Below are 20,476 nucleotides of genomic sequence, written 5' to 3'. Positions count from 1 at the left end.
ACGAATGTGTCTGGCAAATGCCACCAGCATCACCCAATGGAGACTGGAAGGGTCAGCAGGAAGAGGCACAGGGCCACTGTCACACTGACCCCTGCCCACCCCGTCTCTCCATCACATAGGGAGGTGTGTGTGGCTCCGACATGCTGCACATTAGGAGTTGTGTGTTCCAGAGCAGGGACCCACCTCCACCTACCTGTTGTCCCTTTTTATAGGGACAGTGGGAGTAGGTAGGAAGCTTCCAACTGAGCATGTGACAGTGGGGACATTAGAGGTCATCCCAGTGTCTAGCAGAGACAGGCACCTCAGGCGGCAGAGCACAGTGGAATGCCCTCCACGCTGACTGCACCTGGAGACCTCACGGGTACTGGTCTCGGCCCCTCGTTGCCAGGCTGCCAGCATCACCCACTGGACAGTCCTACTGGTCTCTTCTCATGTGGGAAAATCGGGCGCTAATTCAGTTAACAGTTGTCAACCTCAGGAAGGTTCAGAACTAAGGATAAAGATGACAGATAAAATCAAACCCATCATTTCAATAGTATTATGTTGAAATCAAGACAAATACATGTTTAATTTTCATGTAAGGGTAATGTTGAAGAGAACTGGGCACATTCTCAGAGTTAACAACAGATTTCAGATTCTAACTTACAACAGGTAACTGAGTAATTGATCTGGATGAGTGACTTTATGCTGAAAAGTACTCTGCTTAGTACCAGGATGCTGCAAATAAGCTTTTCCCAGAGAGCAGCAGCCTCAAGGTCAGCAGATCCCAAACCAGGAGGGCGAGGGGTGGGGGTGGGTAGAGAGGGGGCTGTGACAGCCGCACCTCCAGGCATCTCTGGGACGTGTGTCAGGGGCGCCACCAACGTCTACCCTCCTGGCAGTTAGGAGACCGAGGAGATCCTTGACTGGCGTCACTGTTGTGCTAAAATATGGCCTTAAAAATAACAGCATCCAGCCTCTGTGGCAAACAGCATGACAGTGCCTCAAACAATTAAATACAGAACTGCCATGTGATCCAGCAATTCCTCTTCTAAGTTGAGACCCAAAAGATATGAAAGACTCAGACCTGCCCCAGAAGTAGGGAAGCTGGGCTGGTGTGTCTGACTCTCGCTTTCGTCAGTTGTGTGGACCATGCCGTTTCCCAGAGGGAGAAAAGTCCTGAAACCCTCAAGTATTCAAAAAGTGGAATTCTCTTCTCGAAGTTCTCCCTGTCAGCCTGAGATGAGTCACAAAGCTTCATATACCACTAGAATTTGTTCCCCAAATTCCACTTGGCCTGTGAGTCCCTAGTGGCCACCGGGAGCCAGGTCTGGCCGAGTCCCCGGGACCCACTGCAACTGGGACCAAGGGTCAGCTTGCTCCTGAAACTGCTCCCACCTCCAAGGAAGACTGCCTGAGATCTTCCTGCACAGAGGGCTGTGGGCCCCGTTCTGCTGTGTCCACGTCTCCCTCTCTTCCATGAGCTGGGGAGAGAACTTGGCATCACCAGCCCTCCTTGAATTCGCCTCGCCCAGGTTTTTGTTGTGACTCACTTTCCTGCTTGTAGCAAATGTTACGGAGAGAATGCGTGAGACTAAGTAGGCACATAGCAGGTGCTCAGCAAACAAGAACGTTATTTTCTGCCACTCAGGTGTCTGCGTTTCTGGGCAGTCAGGTATCCTTCCATCTTTCCAAGCCCCAAGGAGTTGTCCTCTGTCCTGAATATTCCCTTGTAAGGATGAGAAAGCAGCCTTAGAGACTTCAGTTGCTTTCCCAAGGTCATCCACTGGCCACATCTCCCCTTCTTTTACCCACTGACCCTTGCCAACACCATTCTTGAATGAGAGACTTTAAAAAATAATAATAATTATAATCTCACAGGGCAAAATAGCACAGTTGAAAAAAAAATAGTACAGAGAGATTCCGTGTCCCCTTCACCCAGTTTTCCTACAATGATGCTTTCTTGTGTAACTACAGTCATTATGAAAACCAGGAAACTGACCTTGGTACCAAACAACAACCAACTACAGAGCTTACTCGAATTTCACCTGTTTGGATTTTTTTTAAGTGAAGTACAGTCAGTTTATAATTTTGTGTCAATTTCCGGGGTACAGCATAACGTTTCAGTCCTACACATACATACGTATATTCCTTTTCATATTGTTTCTCCTTATAAGTGACAGGATACTGTATATAGTTCTCTGTGCTAAACAGTAGAAGTTTGTTCCTTAGCTATTTTATAGTTAGTAGTTAGTATCTGCAAATCTCGAACTCCCACTTTATTCCTTCCCACCTCCCTTCCCTACTGGTAACCGTCATTTTTTTCCTATGTCTGGGAGTCTGTTTCTTCACCAGTTTCTGCATACACTCATTTTCATGTCTTTGTGACAGTCCTATGGCATTTTATCACTTGTGCAGATTCATTTGGCCATCAGGACAATCAACGTACAGACTGTTCTGTCACCACAGAGGAATCCCTGTGCTAACCCTTTCGGGTCATACCTTGCTGTGATCTCCCTAGCTCCTGGAAGTCACTGAGCTTGTCTCCATCCCTACAAGTTTGGTGTTTTGGGAATATTTTATAAGTGGAATCATGCAGCATGAAGCCCTTTAAGATTTTTTTTAAAAACTCACTCAGCAAACTGGCACTGAGATCCGTGCCAGAGGCTGGGAGACTCAGGCTCTGTCCCTCAGCGCTCAGAGCTCAGGGGAGGGTGGGAGCCCAAGTGTGGCTCAACACACTTTGATATTGTAATAACTGCTTTTACCAAATCATATTCTCACCTTTGTGTATTCTCACCTTTATGTAAACACACAAGAAATGTACAATCAAAACCCAGGCTTTCTGTATTTGCCATTTTACTGCTACTTCAAAGCAAAATGTCCAAGGCACAGAAGAGTAAACTCTCAATGCTAGTCACCGCCTTCTCTGTGGAACTTGGCTCAGTTGCCTTGAGGCTGCTTTGCCAGCAGGAATCTACTACAAACTGTCTCCACAACATAAAAAGCAGAGACGTGCTTTCCTCTCTTTGCTTAGTTCGAGGTCGGAGATTCAGGGCTGCTTGTGTTCATGGAAAACCATAGCTCATCCCCTGCCCTAACCGGCAGGACATGCTTCGCTTACCAGGCGCAGGCGGACAGAAGACTGCTCACAGAAGACTGTGACTCAGCCCTTAGCTGGGGACAGCTGGGCCGCTTCGCATGCTTAGACGATTTCTGATCCTTGTATGGAGACTCTGTGCTGGTCTGGGTTTTCAGTATCACTTGATCGGAACAGTGTAAACTTGTTCATGATTATCTGAGGCTGAAAATAATTGTTTGTACTATCAATATTGTAACCTTCTGTCTAAATTTAAATTAAGATTATAATGTTTCTGTTTTTGACAAACTGAAACTGCTGACCTGCATCCCTGCACGTACACCATGCCCCTTACTCATTCCTAGGATGTATTTCACTTTGACTCTTTGTTGGACTATTCTCAATAAATACAAGCGCTTTGGAGGAGCTCGGGGAGTCAGTCTCCGGCTCCCTCCCACTCGCTTGACCTGATAAAGTCTTGAGTAATTTCGTTCTTCCACGGTGGGACTTCTGCTGGACAAAACCCACAATGAACAGAACCCACAACTGGTGCCTTGTGTGAGGACCGCTCACACCGACTTGACTTTTAGCAGCGGCAAGAACCGACGCGTCCCAGGAGGAGAGAACTTCCTGACATCCATCGCCTGGCCAGGCTTCTGAAGCAAACTACATCCTGGTTAACAAATGACTACGGAACAGCTTCTTTATTTGAGAACATTACAGCAGCTGCTAAAGGCAGCTCATTGCACGGTCTAAAGATCAATTGATAAAGCTGCTTCGAATCGTGCGTGAATTTTGTTAATGGTTTCCTGATCATGGAACAATAAATTTAAAAATATGGGAACAAACCGTCTGCCGTACTACAATGTTTTAAGAAAGGTCAATATTAAGTACGATGCCTTTACCTAGGTTTAATAATGGTCAAATAAAATCTTGTTATATCTATCATAAATTCGTCAAAAATAATAATAATAGTAATTTGATGTGATAAAATTCTTATAAATAAATTAAACAAATACAATAAGGACTTTTAAATAAATGCTTTAAAATAAGTATATTTTTAAATGTATGCTTAAAATAATCTCTGCAAATATTTGATATCTTAAAATTCCAGAGTTATGCTAAATCAAGTTAAATGATGGAAATGTATTAAATAGCTATGCCATTTTCAGATAAAATAAGATTAAAACACTAATTCTTAAACATTGACTTCCTCTTACAAAGAAACGAAAGGTATTTTATAATATTAATATATATTTGGTGCCACCCTGGAATATTCTCTACTATTAAGGAAAACATCTCAGTATACTAAGAAAGTAAGATGAATGTGTAAAAAAAGGTATAAGAAATGAAATTATATTTTGTTGATGGAAACACAGTGACTTTGTCCTAAAGCTGGTTGCTTCTGAATAGAAGGAAAAAATAAGGGGCAAAAAAATACGGATATAGAAAGTTGTAGAAGCTTTGTGGAAGAGGAACCCTGAGAAAAGAGTTTCGTGCATGGTGGGGATTGGCTAAGTTTAAAATAAAGTAAATAAATCTTTAAAATAAGCTGATACAAGAATAAGATTGTTTTTCGCTCTGTTAAGAGAACAAAGTTTTCTTAACATGCTAATCTACCTTTAATAACAAATCATAAAGTTTCTTTTACCCACAGGCCCTTTTGGGTTGCCTACTTGTCACGTCAAACCCTTTCATAAATTAAAAATACCTGCCATTCTTCCCACACCCGCTGATGCACAATCCTGCTTCGGAGATGGCTGGCCTCTCCCTTCAGGACCTGCCAACGGAGACCTGTCCAACAACTCAAAAACCCCTGACGTCACCTGGGGACAACTGAAATGCCTCGGCGTCCAGACTGAAAATGTGATGCCACTCATTGGAGCATCTCCGACCCCGGAAAACAGGCTTCTGGCACCCCTGGCTGTAGTTACTCCTCGTAATTCAGCTAAGCTATTGCCGGTCCTTCTCTTCCTGTTTCTTCTTCCTCCTGCTATACTACTAAACCTAATCAAACACCTGCCAATCTGACTTTCCTTTTATCTCGTCTTCTCCCCCTATCTACTTTCCCAAAGTCCCTACACTTCCCGTCAAACAATTTCAAAATGGAGACCTACATAATTTATCGGATGGCTTATAGCCTTTCTTAATTCTGCTGTAATTACCCTTGCCGCAGCTACTGTGGCTGCTATTTCTTCAACCAAATCTAGTCGCACAGCTCAAGTTGTAAACCAAGTCATAACTAATGTTACTCATGCTATGATTGCTAAAACCCAAATCAATAATGGTACTATGCATAGGCTTCGAGCTTTTGAAGCCGCGCTGGTGTGGCTTGGGGACAGACAGCAGGCTTTAGTTGATGGACAACTGTTACAATGCGACTGGGAACATGATAGGATGTATGTAACTCCTTTACCTTCTAATCAGTCTCGCCGCTCCTCGAATTATGTTAAAAAATACCTTCCATACCTTCAAGGTGTATTTTCCTCCAGTCTCCAGTCAAATATTGATGCTCTTTCACAGCAGCTGCATCAGCAGCTTCTACCTATTCAAAAGAAAATTCAGACCAATACGGAACAAGATTTATATGACAATTTAAAATGGTTAAACCCATCTCATTGGTTCCAGGGCCTTGACCTCCGCATTTGGGTAATGGGAGCACTCTGCGTACTAATCTGTATTGCTTTTCTCATCGTCTGCGAAGTCATCTGTTCCCTGCGAGCTGCGTCCAAGCAACAGCACTACCTGATGATGACTCTGCTTCAATCAAAAACTCTGGACTCGCTGGGAATTGACACACAGAGGAGCTCAGGGGTCCAATATGCTGTGGCCACGCCGGCTGTCCTGCAGCAGGTCAGCCCTTGTGTCCCTCAGAGCTGCTTGCAACGTCCCACCAGCTCACTTTAAACTTCAGGCAGAAATCCAGGAAGCAGAGGGAGCAGGAAGCCTAGTTGGCCTCCCGGGCCAGTATATGGCCTGCATTTGGGTACCCAGGACACAGCTTCCTAAATGCCCTCAGCACAGAAGAGCTGCGAGGGGCCCAAGTCGGGGGGCAGTCTGGGCCAGGTGGGCTTCCAGGTTGCTGTCAAGTTCCAGGGCTTGGATTTAGACCAGTGGAGAGCCAACCGCTTAACCCATGCCACCTCCAACACCACCAACACCCCCACCAACACCCACCACCACGGAGGCCTGGAGCAAGGCCTCAGTCCAGGGTGCGGCCAGGAGCTGGGGCATAATTATGACCACCTGTTCACTTCCCTGATGATCAAGGGCCTGCCTGTCTTCCTTCCTTCCTTTCTTTCTTTCTTCCTTCCTTTCTTTTTCTTTCTCTTTTTCTTTCTTTCTTTCTTTCTTTCTTTCTTTTTTCCTTCCTTTCTTCCTTTCTTTCTTTCTTTCTTTCTTTCTTTCTTTCTTTCTTTCTTTCTTTCTTTCTTTCTTTCTTTCTTTCTTTCTTTCTTTCTTTTCTTTCTTTTCTTTCTTTCTTTCTTTCCTCTCTTCCCCACCTTCCTTCCTTCCTTCTTAAATTATTTATTTTTAAAAATCTGTCACCTTGGTTTTTTTCTATGGCACTTTCTGAGCATTTGAGAAGTACAGTAGGGAGGCTGGTATAACAGGCCCCATGTACCCATCATACGGGCAGTCTTGGCTCATGGTTAATCGGATCTCCCTGCTTCCCTGGCTGTGTTACCTGAAGCAAATCCCAGAGATCTTTTTGATTCTTCTGTAGATGCTTCACTACATATCCCACTGTTTTAAAAAGGCCTTTGTAGATGTCTAAGTGGACTGTGCCCGTATTGTTGCATATGTAGGTTGTTGGTTTGTTTGTTATAAATAATCCTGCAGTGAACATATGTGTGCATGAGGCTTTCCCCCATCTTTAGGGCTGTTTCCCTGGGGTGAGCCCCTCAAGTGACATTATTGGGGCAAAGGGAACGAGGGCGTACAGACTCCCTGTATCTGACTCCCACCCCTGGTTGTCCCCAGACTGACTTTGCCATCGAGGCCTTGGCCAAGGCAACCTACGAGCGCATGTTCCGCTGGCTAGTGCTGCATATCAACAAGGCTCTGGACAAGACCAAGAGGCAGGGCGCCTCCTTCATTGGGATCCTGGACGTCACCGGCTTCGAGATCTTCGATGTAAGTGCTTCCTTTCTGCCCTCTTCCATCTCCTTAGCCTCCGGGCTGCCTTCTCCTTGGGCCCGGAAGCCTCTTTCCCGAGGTCCCAGATAATCCCAGCCGGCCATCTCCTTCCCTGCGTGGAGACAGGAGACACCAGTTGGGTGTATTTTAAGCTAAAACCAGATGCACTTTCCCAACCAGAAATGCTGGTGGGAATGGGACTTTCTAGATGGTGCTCCAGGAGGCCTCACGGGCAGGGGCTTTCTGTTGATTTATTGATTATTTATTCTCAGAAATTTATTTTGAGTGTTGGGACAAGACATGGTCCTTGCCCATAAAGGCTTTGAGGTCAGGTAAGAAAAACTGATCCTTACAGGAGATCAGAGGTTCTTAACCTGGGGTCCATGGCCGATTTCAGAGGAACCATGAACTTGGGTGGAGAAAATTACCTCTTTATTTTTGTATAAATATTTTAAAATATGTATAGATATATTTATGTTTTATAAACATTTATATATTTATATATTAAGTATATAACATATATTTATGTTATATATTTATATAAATTTTTAAATAAATATTAAAAAATAGTTTTTCACTGAACTGTCATTGAAATGACACAGTGTTTCCATCAGTGGCCTGAGCAGCGCACATAGACCACAGGTGTGTTTGCAGTGCTCGTGACCCGTCTGCAGTAGAAACCAGATGTGTTCACATCAGAGCAGTTGTTGCAAAGATGTTGTCACATCATTTACATTCATCTCTACCTCGAATTTCTGGAAGTTATTAAGCCCACGGCTTGTGCTTGGTCATAAAGAAGCAGGATGTGTCCCTCTGTCATAAGATTTTGATAATTACACTTCAACATAACTGCTTTCTTTTGGAATCGACTTTATGCATTTTAAAGCGTTATTCTGCTATAAGGGGCTTCAGCCGACCCCTGGACGGCCCTCGGGCCCCAGCAGGGAGGCCCCTGCTGCTGGGCGGGGGTGGGGAGGCCCACAGGGGCGGCTCTGAGCAGCCCGAGGAGGTGCTTCCAGGCCCCGCCCCTTCCCTCCCGAGGGCGGGGCGGGCGTCTCTCTGACGTCGTTTCCCTCCCGCAGCTGAACTCCTTGGAGCAGCTCTGCATCAGCTGCACCAACGGGAAGCTGCAGCCGCTCTTCAACCACACGATGTTCGTCCTGGAGCAGGAGGAGTACCAGCTCGAGGGCATCGAGTGGAGCTTCATCAGCTTCGGCCTGGACCTGCAGCCCTGCATCGAGCTCATCGAGAAGCCGGTAAGCGCCGGGCCTGCGGGGCCTCACGCCGGCCTGCCCTCTGCCCCTCAGGGGACCCCCCCCCCGCTCCTCACCCCCAGCTTGTAGGGGTCTAGTTCCTCTCCCTGTCGGTGCCACCTGGAGGAATAAGCTGGGGGGTTGGGTGGTAGATCTGGTGTCTGGGAGCCTCGCCCAGCTGCCGACCAGGTGGGGATGCGGCTGGTGACCCGGTAGCCTGTCTCCGCAGCTCCCGGAGGGGTGGGCTCAGTAAGCCTTTCTGTGTCTGACAGAAACAGGCATGCTTTTCTGGGGAGAGCCTCTCCCCGATGCCTGCGCTGCAGCACAGACTCGTGCCGACCCCGGGGTTGAGTGCTGCTTCCGAAGCTCGGCCACCCTCCCTCAGGACCAACACTCCTGTGGCCTCAGCTGTGGGAGGGAGGGTGGGGGTAGCTCAGAAGCCCTTACTCTTTTCTATCAGTTAACATTCAAATCTCTGGTCAGGGGCAGTTTGAGTCACTTGTTTGTGCTTTAGGGTAGGGGGACGGGGAGGTCTGTAACGGAGTCCTGGCTGGTTCTGCTTCTGGGTTAGCTCTTGTTTAAAGGCACTAAACTTACATCTTGCCAGAATCCTGAGCTGCTTAAGGCTGTGTACACCAGAGACACACTGAAATGTTAATTAATCAAAAGGCCTATGGGGGGAGCGTATACCTCAAGTGGTAGAGCACATGCTTAGCATGCATGAGGTCCTGGGTTCAATCCCCAGTACCTCCATTAAAAATAAATAAACCTAATTACCTCCCCCTGCCAAAAAAAAAAAAAAAAAAAACCACAGTAATAAACAAATTAAAATAAGTTAAAAAAAAAAAAAAAACAGCCCAGGATGTTTGTGCATTTTGAAAGTATTACCTGAGGTGAGGTGAGGTGGGGTGGGGTGGGGGTGGAACTATCCATAGTCCTAACACAAACTGATGTACTTTTGTGAAGAGGTTTGGTTGTTTTTTTCTTTAATTTAAATCAGTTGTATTTTCCAATGAACAAGAATCCACCTGGTTTCCACACTGGTCAGCCAGTCCCCACATTGTCTGAGTCAGCTCTCATAAACTCAGTGTACAGAAGGCTCTTGGGGGTCTGGGGCACATTCTCTTCCTTGTGAGGCTTGTGGTAAATGTCACCTCTCACCACATAGCTGTGAAGACACACAGCGTGTGGGGTGGGGTGCCCCAGAGGGACTTCTAGGGCCCAGGAACCTGTTGAGGGCAGCCTCTGGGACGTGGGTTGGGGTCTGCATGGCCGTCAAGCCCACCAGTGCACTAATTGGAGAACCTTGTGATGGATCATTGGGTTAAGGTGTGGGGGCCATAGCCTAGACCCCAGAAGTTTCTTTTTAAACAAAAATTCTTAAGTTGAGTGCTTTCAGTAATGCCTCTTATTTTTCTCTCCTGTGGGGGAAGCACCGCCCACCTTCTGGAGAGATTCTGGAGTTTCCAAAAACCAGGCTTTGGCTTCTTTCCCAGGTGAGGATGGGTGGTTCCCACAGTGAGCTCACCTATGTGATGCTGTGCTTTCTCCAGGCAGGCCCCCCTGGCATCCTGGCCCTGCTGGATGAGGACTGCTGGTTCCCCAAAGCTAGCTTCCCCAAAGAGCTTCGTGGAGAAAGTGATGCAGAAGGTGGGCACCCAACGCAAGTTCCAGAAGCCCAAGCAGCTGAAGGACAAAGTTTATTTCTGCAGCATGCACTATGCAGGCAAGGTGAGGAGAGCGCACGCCGACGAAGGTGCTGGCTGGACCATCTCCAGAGACACAGAGATGATTCTAAGACCATGGTGGGGGCAGGGGCCCAGTATTCTGGTCTTGTGACTCAGATAATGTTCCTGGAGGGGATATCCAGCATTCACGTGACTCCACCACCTTGCAAAGCGTGTCACCATTTACATTTTGTTAGAAGCTTGCAGCAGTCAGGTAGGATACTCAGGCTGGTCTTATGTTGTGTACCATTATTAGGGGAGTTTTGCAGGTGGGGAGGTGAGATCTGTGCTAAAGGCAGGGGCTCTGGAGTCTGAATTAGAGCTCTGCCACTGTGTGACTTTGGGAGGTTTCCTTAACCTCTCTGAGCCTTGGTTGCCTCGTCTGGAAAATGGGGGTGACCACCGCTGTATGGGGTAAGGTCTGTTAAAGGAGCTTGTGAAACCTACGGCTGTGCAGTCAGTGCTGTGGGGTGGGGCCTCCCAGTCTCCAACTGCAGACAGGGGCCAGGTCAGTCTTTATTGTGAGACATTGTCCTGAGCTTTGTAGGATGTTTAGCAGCATCCCTGTCTTCTCCCCACTGGGGGTCAGTAGCGCCCTCCCTCCTTGGAACAACCAGGAACATCAGATATCCCCAGACATCTGTGGGGTTGGGGTGCCAGACAGTCCTCTGGGTGAGAGCCACAAAAGACAAAAGCCTGCAGGAGCGAGGTCTGGACTGTTGGGTTGGAGGTCAGCTGTGGCCTTCGACCCACAGGGCCTTTGCCAAGTGGCAGCAGCAGCTGACGGCCATGAAGGTCCTGCAGAGGAACTGTGCCGCCTACCTTAAGCTGCGGAACTGGCAGTGGTGGCGGCTCTTCACCGAGGTGGGTCTGGAGGGGCCTCCGTGTGGCCGAGGGGACCAGCGGGCCTCCCGTGGCCTCCTGGGGGCTCAGGCCCTGGGAAGGGCACTTTGCCTTCATGCCCCGTGCCCAGTACCTGAGCCCGGGGTGGTCCTGCCCTGTGGGGTCTGGAGAGGCGTGAGCTGGGGCATCTGTCCTGGGTGGAGGCCAGGGCCGCTGTCGGGCTGGGCCAGAGCGGCTCCAGGAGCAGCTCCGGGAGGTCCAGGCCGCGCCCCCCCAGACCCCACATGGTGAGGCCACTGCCCGCCCGGAAACCAGGGGTCCGTGGGTCAGAATCTGCACTGTGCTGGTCCTCCCTAGTGCTTAAAAAAAAAAAATCTCTTTATTATTTTAAGACTGGTCAGGCTGCTTTTGTTGCTAATAAATAATTTATGGTAATTGTGAAAAGTTAGACTTTAAAAAAGCTTTCCTTTCTCTCTCTTCCTGTAATGGTAAAATTTCAAGTCCTTCTCGCTGCCTAGGAGGGGAGCAGCAGGAGGTGACGGGAGAAGTAGGTGGGGGCATCAGGGCAGGGCTCGAGGGCTACTTCCTGCCCCTGAGGCCACCCTCCCCTGGAGGCTCTGGGGGAGCCCTTCCTTGCCTGTCCCAGCTTGTGGTGGCTTCAGGTGTTTCCTGGCTGTGGCTGCATCTTTCAATCTCTGCCTCCGTCTTTCCGTGGCCGTCTCCCCTACTCCCTGTTATCTTTCTGTGCGTCTCTCGTAAGGACACTGGTTGGATTTAGGGCCCAACCTGATGGTCCATGGTTATCTCATCTCAAGATGTTTCCCTTAAAGGATTTGCAAAGACCCTTCTCCACATGAGGACCATTCACTGGTGCCAGAGATCAGGTCATAGACGTATCTTTTGAGGGGGCCACCTAAATGGACACTATAGGACAGAACAAATATCAGTTCTCCCCATTGAGATCCTGCAGCTTGACTGTTCACCGCTGGGGGAAGGGCTGGACCAGGTGCCCACCTCTGCCCATGGCAGGGTGGGTGCAGTTACCAGGGTTGCCTGACCCACCCACCACACATGAGCCTGAAAGCCCAGAGGCTACTGATTCCAAAGTTCCTTGTGGAAGGGAGGGGCTCTCGCCCCTTCTGCAACCATCCTCGTGCTGTCTATGGAGCCTAAAGTGTGCTAATGCCCCCTTCACCCCCGCCTCTCCCCCATGACTGCTCGGCATCCCTCCTTCACTGCTGGCCCCTGAGATGGACTGTCACCCTGCCCCCAGAAAGTCCTCACCTTCCCTACTTGCATCCACTGGGCTGTCAACTGTCCCACTGGTCTTTGGTGGCATTAGAGACCTCCTCATCCCTAATTCTGCCCAACTGCTTATTTTTCCGAATAATTTCGAATCTTGCACCCAGGCTATGGCTGTAACTACGTTTTCTGATTCTGGCCCCCTTAGGGTGATAGAGCCCCTGGTGAAACTCTCAGAGGGGCACCACTGAGGGATAAAGAAATGTGAGAGGGAGAGAGATCACATCTGATGGCATGTCCCAGCATCTCCCTGCTACACGCCCACAATGGGCGTTTAGACAGAGGGTGAGGTGGGGGCCTGGCTAACGGATATTACTCCCTGATCATGTGATTGTTGAGCAAATAAAAAGGTTTTAGTTTCCTGTTGAGTTTCTTTTAAAACTTTGCAGCGGAAATTGATCTAGAGAGAGGAGCGGAAAAAGATGGCACTTCCTCTGTATTTTTTGAAATAATTTTTAAACAGTGATTTTGTATTTTTCCCCCCAAAGATGCTGTGGCTTTTCTGGATTGATGACTATAGAAGAGACCAATAATTGTCCCCAAATTTTTATCCTTTCCTCCTTTTTAAAAAAACAATTTTTTTTTTACTTTTTTCTTATTTTGGTAAAATATACATAGCATAAAATTGACCATCTAAACCATTTTTATTGTCCTCATTTTTTTTCATAGAGAAGCTGCTGTTAGCTGGGCACATGGGAGCCCAGCCTCCCTTGTAGCTCCATGTAGCCTTATTACTACAGTGATGGAAGGTGAGGGGAATGATGTGTACACCTTCTAGGTCATGTCCTTGAAGGGAAATTCCTTGGCTCTGTGTCCTCCTTTTGGCTGGCATGTCTGGATAAGAACCAGTCTCCATGTAGAACAGAACAACCCCTGGTGTTGTTGTCAGAGCAGCAACAGATTGGATTTCTGGTCGACCTTTGGCAGCAAAGCCACCTACCTCCCAAACTGCCTAGCAACTGGGACTTTCATGTCTGAAATAAATAAATCTGTGCTGTTTGAGTCAACATGTTAATGTTTTGTGAGCTTGTTGTCACAGCAGCTCAGCATCCACATCCTAACTAATACGACCATCTCAGGTTTCATCCCCTCCCTTGACTGTGAGTCATCTCATCCTTTCAGAACTTGGTCTCTCTGCTCAGCCCCTGTGGGCTGACCATGCTTGATTGACTGTGGCTTTGACATTGACGTCTCCCTAGATCCTGCCTCTAAGCCCCCATCTCTCCAGGGGATCCATACACTGTGGCCTGTGAATGAGTGGCCTCTTCAGGCTTCCAAGGCTCAGTTCCCAGACTGGCCCAGCCCAGCTCTTGTATCAGGAAACCTGAAGGACCAACCCCCCACCCTCATTCCCATCCCTCTGCCTACCTGTTAGCACCCACACGTCCCCAGTGGAATAGACAGACAGGGGTGGGAGTGAAGCAGCCATAGGCCGGGGCAAGAGGGTGGGGGACCTGGGACTAACTGCTAATAGGTATAGGGGTTCTTTTGGGGGTGATGGAAATGTTCTGGAATTAGGTAGTGGCGATGTTTGCACAACACAGCGAATATACTAAAAACTACTTTTAAATGGTGAATGTTATGTTACGTGACTTACATCTCAGTTTTCTTAAATGCTGCTTTTTTTAAGAAGCCATAGAGAGATGGGGAAAGACATTCTGGAAAGGGACCGGGAGGGGCTTACACCTGGTCGGATAGAAGAAGGACAGGGCAGAGGGGAGGAAACAGTGACCAGGTCTCCTGCTGCAGTAAGCAAAGTGGCAAGTACCGGGGGTCTTACCAAGAGCTGCTGGTTCCCAGAGGTGAATCACATTCGGGGGCTCTGGAGGGGACCCCAGCTTGGTGGAAGGAGGAGACGCCCTGTTTCCGAGTCTAGGAGCACTCGACCACAAACAGGAATGAAAGAGACACACAGGCCTGTGGGTGGGCGTCAAGGGCAGTTTGCTTAGTGAAATGTTAAAAGGCCAGTCTTCAAGGGTTACATACTGTGTGATTCCACTTATAAAATATTCTCAAATTAGCCAACTTTTAGGGATGGAGAACCTATCAGGGGTTGCCAGGGTTTAGGGAAGCCACGGGAAAGTAAGACCCTAAGGGGTAGCACAGGGAGTTTCTTCCCGGTGACAGAACAGTCTGTATGTGGATTGTCGTGATGGCTAAATGAATCTGCGCATGTGATAAAATGTCAGAGAACTGTCCCAACTGTCCCATAAAAATGCGTGCATGTAAAACTGGTGAAAGTCGAGGGGTGGGAAGGGACAGACTGGGAGTTCAAAATCTGCAGATACTGACAGGCATATGCTGAATAGATAAACAAGATTATACTGGATAGCACAGGGAAATATATACAAGATCTTGTGGTAGCTCACGGCGAAAAAATATGTGACAATGAATATCTGTATGTTCACGTATAACTGAAAAGTTGGGCTCTACACTGGAATTTGACACAACGTTGTAAAATGACTATAACTCAATTAAAAAAAAGTTTTAAAAAATTAAAAAATAAATTCATGAACTATGGAGAAAAAAAATACTGGTGAAAGTTGAGTAAGGTCTATAGCTTGGCTGGTTCTATTTTGAAAGCCACTGTTGTGTAAGATGTCACCATGGCAGGGAAACTGGGCGAGGACCTCTCTCTACTATTTTTTGTCTTGTGAGCCTATAATAATTTTTTCTTTGAGTCTCTGATTCAGGAGCTGAACGGTGGAGGTGAGGATTGGTACATAAAACAAGGGAAGGCATGGCCAGCTTTGTGACCTCAGAAAATTACTGAATTCTCTAAGTCTGCTTTCTCGTCTGTGCACAGATACAATGAGAACAGCAGACAGCTTGATTGTGCTTTCAAAGGAGAAAGAAGATAATGCAGACCAAGAGTGCCCAGAATATAGGGATTCCTGCTTATTGAGCACCTGCTGTATGCTAAGCCCTGCCCCTGCCTTGTCTCAGTCATCTTCCCAGTAACACTGTAAGCTCCAGACTCTTTCTACAAGCAGGAAACTGAGTCACAGCAAAAACCTGGGGGAGGTGATTTCAGGGAGGGCTGCGTGATGCCAAATTCTCTCCCCAGCTCACGGAAGAGAGGGGGACATGGACACAGCAGAATGGGGCCCACAGCCGTCTGTGCAGGAAGATCTCAGGCAATTTTCCTTGGAGGTGGGAGCAGTTTCAGGAGCAAGCTGACCCTTGGTCCCAGTTGCAGTGGGTCCCGGGGACTCAGCCAGATCTGGCTCCCGGTGGCCACTAGGGACTCACAGGCCAAGTGGAATTTGGGGAACAAATTCTAGTGGTATTTGAAGCTTTATGAATTTCGTTTTATGAATTTAGGGAAGAAAATTCTATCTTTTGAATACTTGAGGGTTTCAGAATTTCTCTCCCTCTGAGGAAACGGCATAGTCCAGACAACAGACCAGCCCAGCTTCCCTACTTTTGGGGCAGGTCTGAGCCTTAGTTTTCTCTGGGGAAACAGGGACAGTAAATGTTTTCATCACCTGGCTGTTGTAGCAAATAAGATACTGTGTGTGAAGACGCTTTGCAAATGGTAAAGTGTTCAGGTGCTGTTATGTTTTTCCTCAAACGCTGGGCTTTTGGAGGATTTATTTTAAATTCTAAAAATTGTTATAAAATATACATAATGTAAAATTTCCCCTAGTAGCCATTTTTCAGTGTCCAGTTCAGTGGCATTAGGGACATTCATTTTGTGGTACACTCAGCACTGTAGTCCAATCACAGAATGTTTACATCTTGCAAAACTGAAACTCTGTCCCCATGAAACACTAACTCCCCACTCTTCCTCCCCTCCACCCCTGGCCAGCACCATTGCCCTCCCTGTCTTCTTGAATTTTACTTCTCAGAACCTCGTATGAGTGCAATTGTGCACTATTTGTCCTTTTGTGCTTGGCTTTTTTTTTGTTTTTTTGCTAGGGTAAAATATACATAACACAAAATTTACCATCTTTATCATTTTGAAGTACAGAGTTGAGTGGTATTAAATACATTCAGAATGTTGTGAAACCATCACCACCATCCAGGTCCATAGCTCTTTCATATTGTAATGACTGAAAAATTATCCTCATCAAACACTAACTCCCGCCTCCCCCAGCGCCTGGCACCCACTGTTCTTCTGTTTGTCTCTGGGAATCTGACTGCTCTACATGCCTCATGTGAGCAGAATCATATGATATTAATCTTCTTGTGACTGGCTTATATCACTTAGCATAATGTCCCAAATTTCAACCGTGTTGTAGCATATGTTGGAATTTGTTCTTTTTAAAAGCGAATAATATTCCATTGTACATGTAGACCTCATTTTTCTTGTCCTTTCATCCACTGATGGAAGCTTGAGTTGCTTCTACCCTTTGGCCATTGTGAATAATGCTGCCATGAACACGAATGTACAAAATTCTCCTCGAGATTCTGCTTTCATATCTCCGGGGTCTAAACCCAGAAGTGGAATTGCTGGATCACATGGCAGTTCTGTATTTAATTGTTTGAGGCACTGTCATGCTGTTTGCCACAGAGGCTGGATGCTGTTATTTTTAAGGCCATATTTTAGCACAACAGTGATGCCAGTCAAGGATCTCCTCGGTCTCCTAACTGCCAGGAGGGTAGACGTTGGTGGCGCCCCTGACACACGTCCCAGAGATGCCTGGAGGTGCGGCTGTCACAGCCCCCTCTCTACCCACCCCCACCCCTCGCCCTCCTGGTTTGGGATCTGCTGACCTTGAGGCTGCTGCTCTCTGGGAAAAGCTTATTTGCAGCATCCTGGTACTAAGCAGAGTACCTTTCAGCTTAAAGTCACTCATCCAGATCAATTACTCAATTACCTGTTTTAAGTTAGAATCCAAAATGTGTTGTTAACTCTGAGAATGCGTCCAATTCTCTTAAACATTTCACATACATGAAAATTAAACATAATAATATTGAAATAATGGGTTCAATTTTATTTGTCATCTTTATCTTTAGTTCTGAACCTTCCTGAGGTTGACAACTGATAACTCACTCAGGGCCCGATTTTCCCACCTCAGGAGAGACCAGTAGGACTGTCCAGTGGGTGATGCTGGCAGCCTGGCAACGAGGGGCCGAGACCAGTACCCGTGAGGTCTCCAGGTGCAGTCAGCGTGGAGGGCATTCCACTGTGCTCTGCCGCCTGAGGTGCCTGTCTCTGCTAGACACTGGGATGACCTCTAATGTCCCCACTGTCACATGCTCAGTTGGAAGCTTCCTACCTACTCCCACTGTCCCTATAAAAAGGGACAACAGGCAGGTGGAGGTGGGTCCCTGTTCTGGAACACACAACTCCTAATGTCCAGCATGTCGGAGCCACACACACCTCCCCACGGGACGGAGACATGGGGTGGGGCAGGGGTCAGTGGGGCAGTGGCCCTGTGCCTCTTCCTGCTGACCCTTCCAGTCCCCACCACGTGACGCTGGTGGCATCTGCCAGACACCTTCCTGATCAGTTTTCAGGTGACTTTCCCACTGAGTTGGCATTGTCTTCACAGTGGCTGAAATCGCTGTGGACCAAAGATTTTAGCCAAGACCCTGATTCTGGAGCTGTCGCCATCCTGGGTGATTTGTCTCGTGATGTTGGGGGTCAGGTTGAGCCCGATTGTATAGTCACTAGATCTTTGGGGTCTCCAAAGGGGGTGGTCTCAGCTCATGTCCCTGGAGTCAAGAGGTACTTAATCCTCACCTCGATTTAAGTCTAGGCCCCCATCCAGTTGCTCCGCCAGGAAACTGTTTATCGAGTCCATGGACGCCCAGCGTACAATCTGCATGCTTATCCGAAGCCTTTTATGATAATTGAGCCACAGCTCATAAGGATATTTGAGTTTGCATCTCACAGTGGTTTTGTTTGGCTGTGAAGCTAAAGTCACGTAGTGAGAGGGAGAAGAATCAGGAAGAAGGGAGTTTATAGGGAAAAAAAAGTGACAAAAAAGAATTTTAAACAAGGACGGGTGTTTGCAAATGTCAGATGTCAAGCTTGACTCCTTCCCTGACTCACTGGCAGAAATCCCTGCCTCTCCCCTCCCCTCGGCTTCCTCGTCAGCAAAATCAGGTCGTATTCCTGGTCTATGTTCCGGGGCGATTGTAAAACCAGGCTGTAGTGTGTGGTCCTCGTGGACTCATACCCAGCACTCTTCTGTCCCTCCCTCAAGTGCTGGGGGAGGTGGCCACGAGGCCCAAGGGACATTTCCTTGGATGAAGCTGCCCTGATGGAAGGTCAGGCTGACCTCTGTGGTGGGTCCAGGCTGACTTCAGCCCCTTCTCCATGGGCCAGAGTGGCCAAGTCTGACAGCAGTGCAGCTACATGACTTACAGGCTGTAGGACCTTGTTTTCTCAGTTTCTTTATCTGTAAAATGGAGCCAACAGGTCCTAGAGCTGATGTGAAGGTTACAGAGGAAATGGGTGGACAGTGCCAGCACAGCGCCTGGCACCTGCTCAGTCCTCTCCATCCATGGTGGCTCTTTGCTCAAGAACCAAACAGGAAACAGTTCTGGCTTTCTGTTTTAGACTTTTCTGAGTTGCCAGCACACTGGTCTTCCAATAAAGGTCCTCCATTTGGAGAGAAAAAGGTCTGTTGTCCAGTGGAAACAAGCTGGGGAAGAAAAGAGCAGCGTGCTCTCAGCCCATCCCCCAAACGTCTGCAGCCACCCAAATGGCAGTGACCACCAAGGATGGGCCTCCTCGGGCGGATCACTGGGACCCAATGGTACTAGTGCTGTCTGTGCCAGCAGGGCCAGGTCTAGAGGGACCTGATTAAGAGGTGGGGGGCATGCACACATGGCTAAGGTGGACTTAAGCCCCTCTCCCAGGTACCATGGGAGCAAAGTGGGGGACCATGGACTCTGCAGGAGAGGGTCCTGGAGGGCTTCTCAGAGGAAGTGATGCCAGATTTGGGCTTTGGAGGATGAGACTGACTTTTCCAGGTGGTAGGAGCAGGACCTGAGTGAGCAAATACCTAGAAACCACTTGGGCATGAAATTCATCACCAGCAATATGACAGGTATTCAGTGATAATCTGGTATGTTCAGGACTGTGCCAAGTGATGGTGGCACAAAGGTGCATAAAGCAGGTGGGCTGGGGAGTGTTGGGGGTGGAGAGGGCAGAAAGGGCTCGGAGGAAGCTCATGGGGTGGGAGAGTGATTTCCCCAGGGCCTCCCAGTCTGTTGGTGACAGGTGATCAATTTACAGAGCCTGAGGCAGGATGATCTGAGCCGAGAAGGACCTGGAAAGTAAGATCTGGGGTTGTTTCTCTAAGGGTGGAAATAGCCTCGTTTGTAGCCTGTGGGTGGACAGAGTGTTTGTCATGAGCGACTCAGGATCAAGGAATATTAACTTTCATTTTCGGTTCTCCAGGTTTATCGGGGCCAGAGGAGGCTGTGTCTGGTTATTACACAGACCCACAGCTGCTGACTGGATCTACCCAGCTGAGAACGTCTGGGTCAGTTCACACTCAGCCAGAGGGAGACTCCTGGGTAAGCAGACCCCCATCTCCCCATCCTCAGTATGACTCTCTGAGAAGAGAGTGCTGGTCACTACTTGATTGTCACTGTTTTGGAGAAGAAGGGAATGGAAGCTCAGGGAGAGGAGGTGAGGGGCAGGACCACAGGGTAAGCAGTGCAGAGCCTGGATGTGGAGGCAGGTGGGTCTGACTGCTTCCTCCCACCCCTTGTACCCCAAACAGAACATAGGGAGGGCGAAAACTGCTCAGGTGGCTGAGACGTGAGCGGTGACCCCAGAAGGAAGGTGGTTGACGGTGGTGCCTGGTCTTTGAGAAATTTGGAGGAAGCAGAGGAGGTGGAGGAAGGGAGGAGTCAGAGCCCCTTGTCCTTGCGGCCTTGAGGCCACCCCCGAGGTGCTGTGCTGAGGCTGTGGAGGGCAAAGGGTGTTTTCAGATATGAGGAATCAAAGTTTCTCGGGCCCAACCCCCCACCCCTGTCTCTGAGTGCCTGCTCAGTGCCCTGAGGGGAAACTGAGGCCTGAGAGTGGAGGACAGGGGACCAAGCAGGCAGGCAGTGGGGCTTTGCCTTCCTGGGCTCCCCCAGGCGCTCTCTCAGGACTGTGTGAGGTGGGAGCTATAGGAGGTGGCCTGTGGGGGAAGGAAGCCCAGAGGGAGCAAGGGAGACGGGCTCCCTGCAGATGCCCGCAG

General features: G+C 48.3%; 1 protein-coding gene across 1 annotated transcript in view; it reads left to right on the top strand.

Moving 5' to 3' along the window:
• Positions 1-8,277: 8,277 nt before the first annotated feature.
• Positions 8,278-20,476, top strand: part of LOC105105213 (apolipoprotein L2) — a 28,488-nt gene continuing 16,289 nt past the window's right edge. The window contains exons 1-3 of the mRNA XM_064491296.1: positions 8,278-8,454; positions 10,005-10,392; positions 19,684-19,802. Coding sequence (XP_064347366.1) covers positions 8,350-8,454; positions 10,005-10,392; positions 19,684-19,802 — 612 coding nt within the window. The 5' untranslated portion in view covers positions 8,278-8,349. The remainder of the gene's footprint in view (positions 8,455-10,004; positions 10,393-19,683; positions 19,803-20,476) is intronic.

This window comes from Camelus dromedarius, chromosome 11 (genome assembly GCF_036321535.1).
Source record: "Camelus dromedarius isolate mCamDro1 chromosome 11, mCamDro1.pat, whole genome shotgun sequence".
Lineage (NCBI taxonomy): Eukaryota > Metazoa > Chordata > Mammalia > Artiodactyla > Camelidae > Camelus > Camelus dromedarius.
This window is presented reverse-complemented; position numbering and strand designations above follow the sequence as displayed.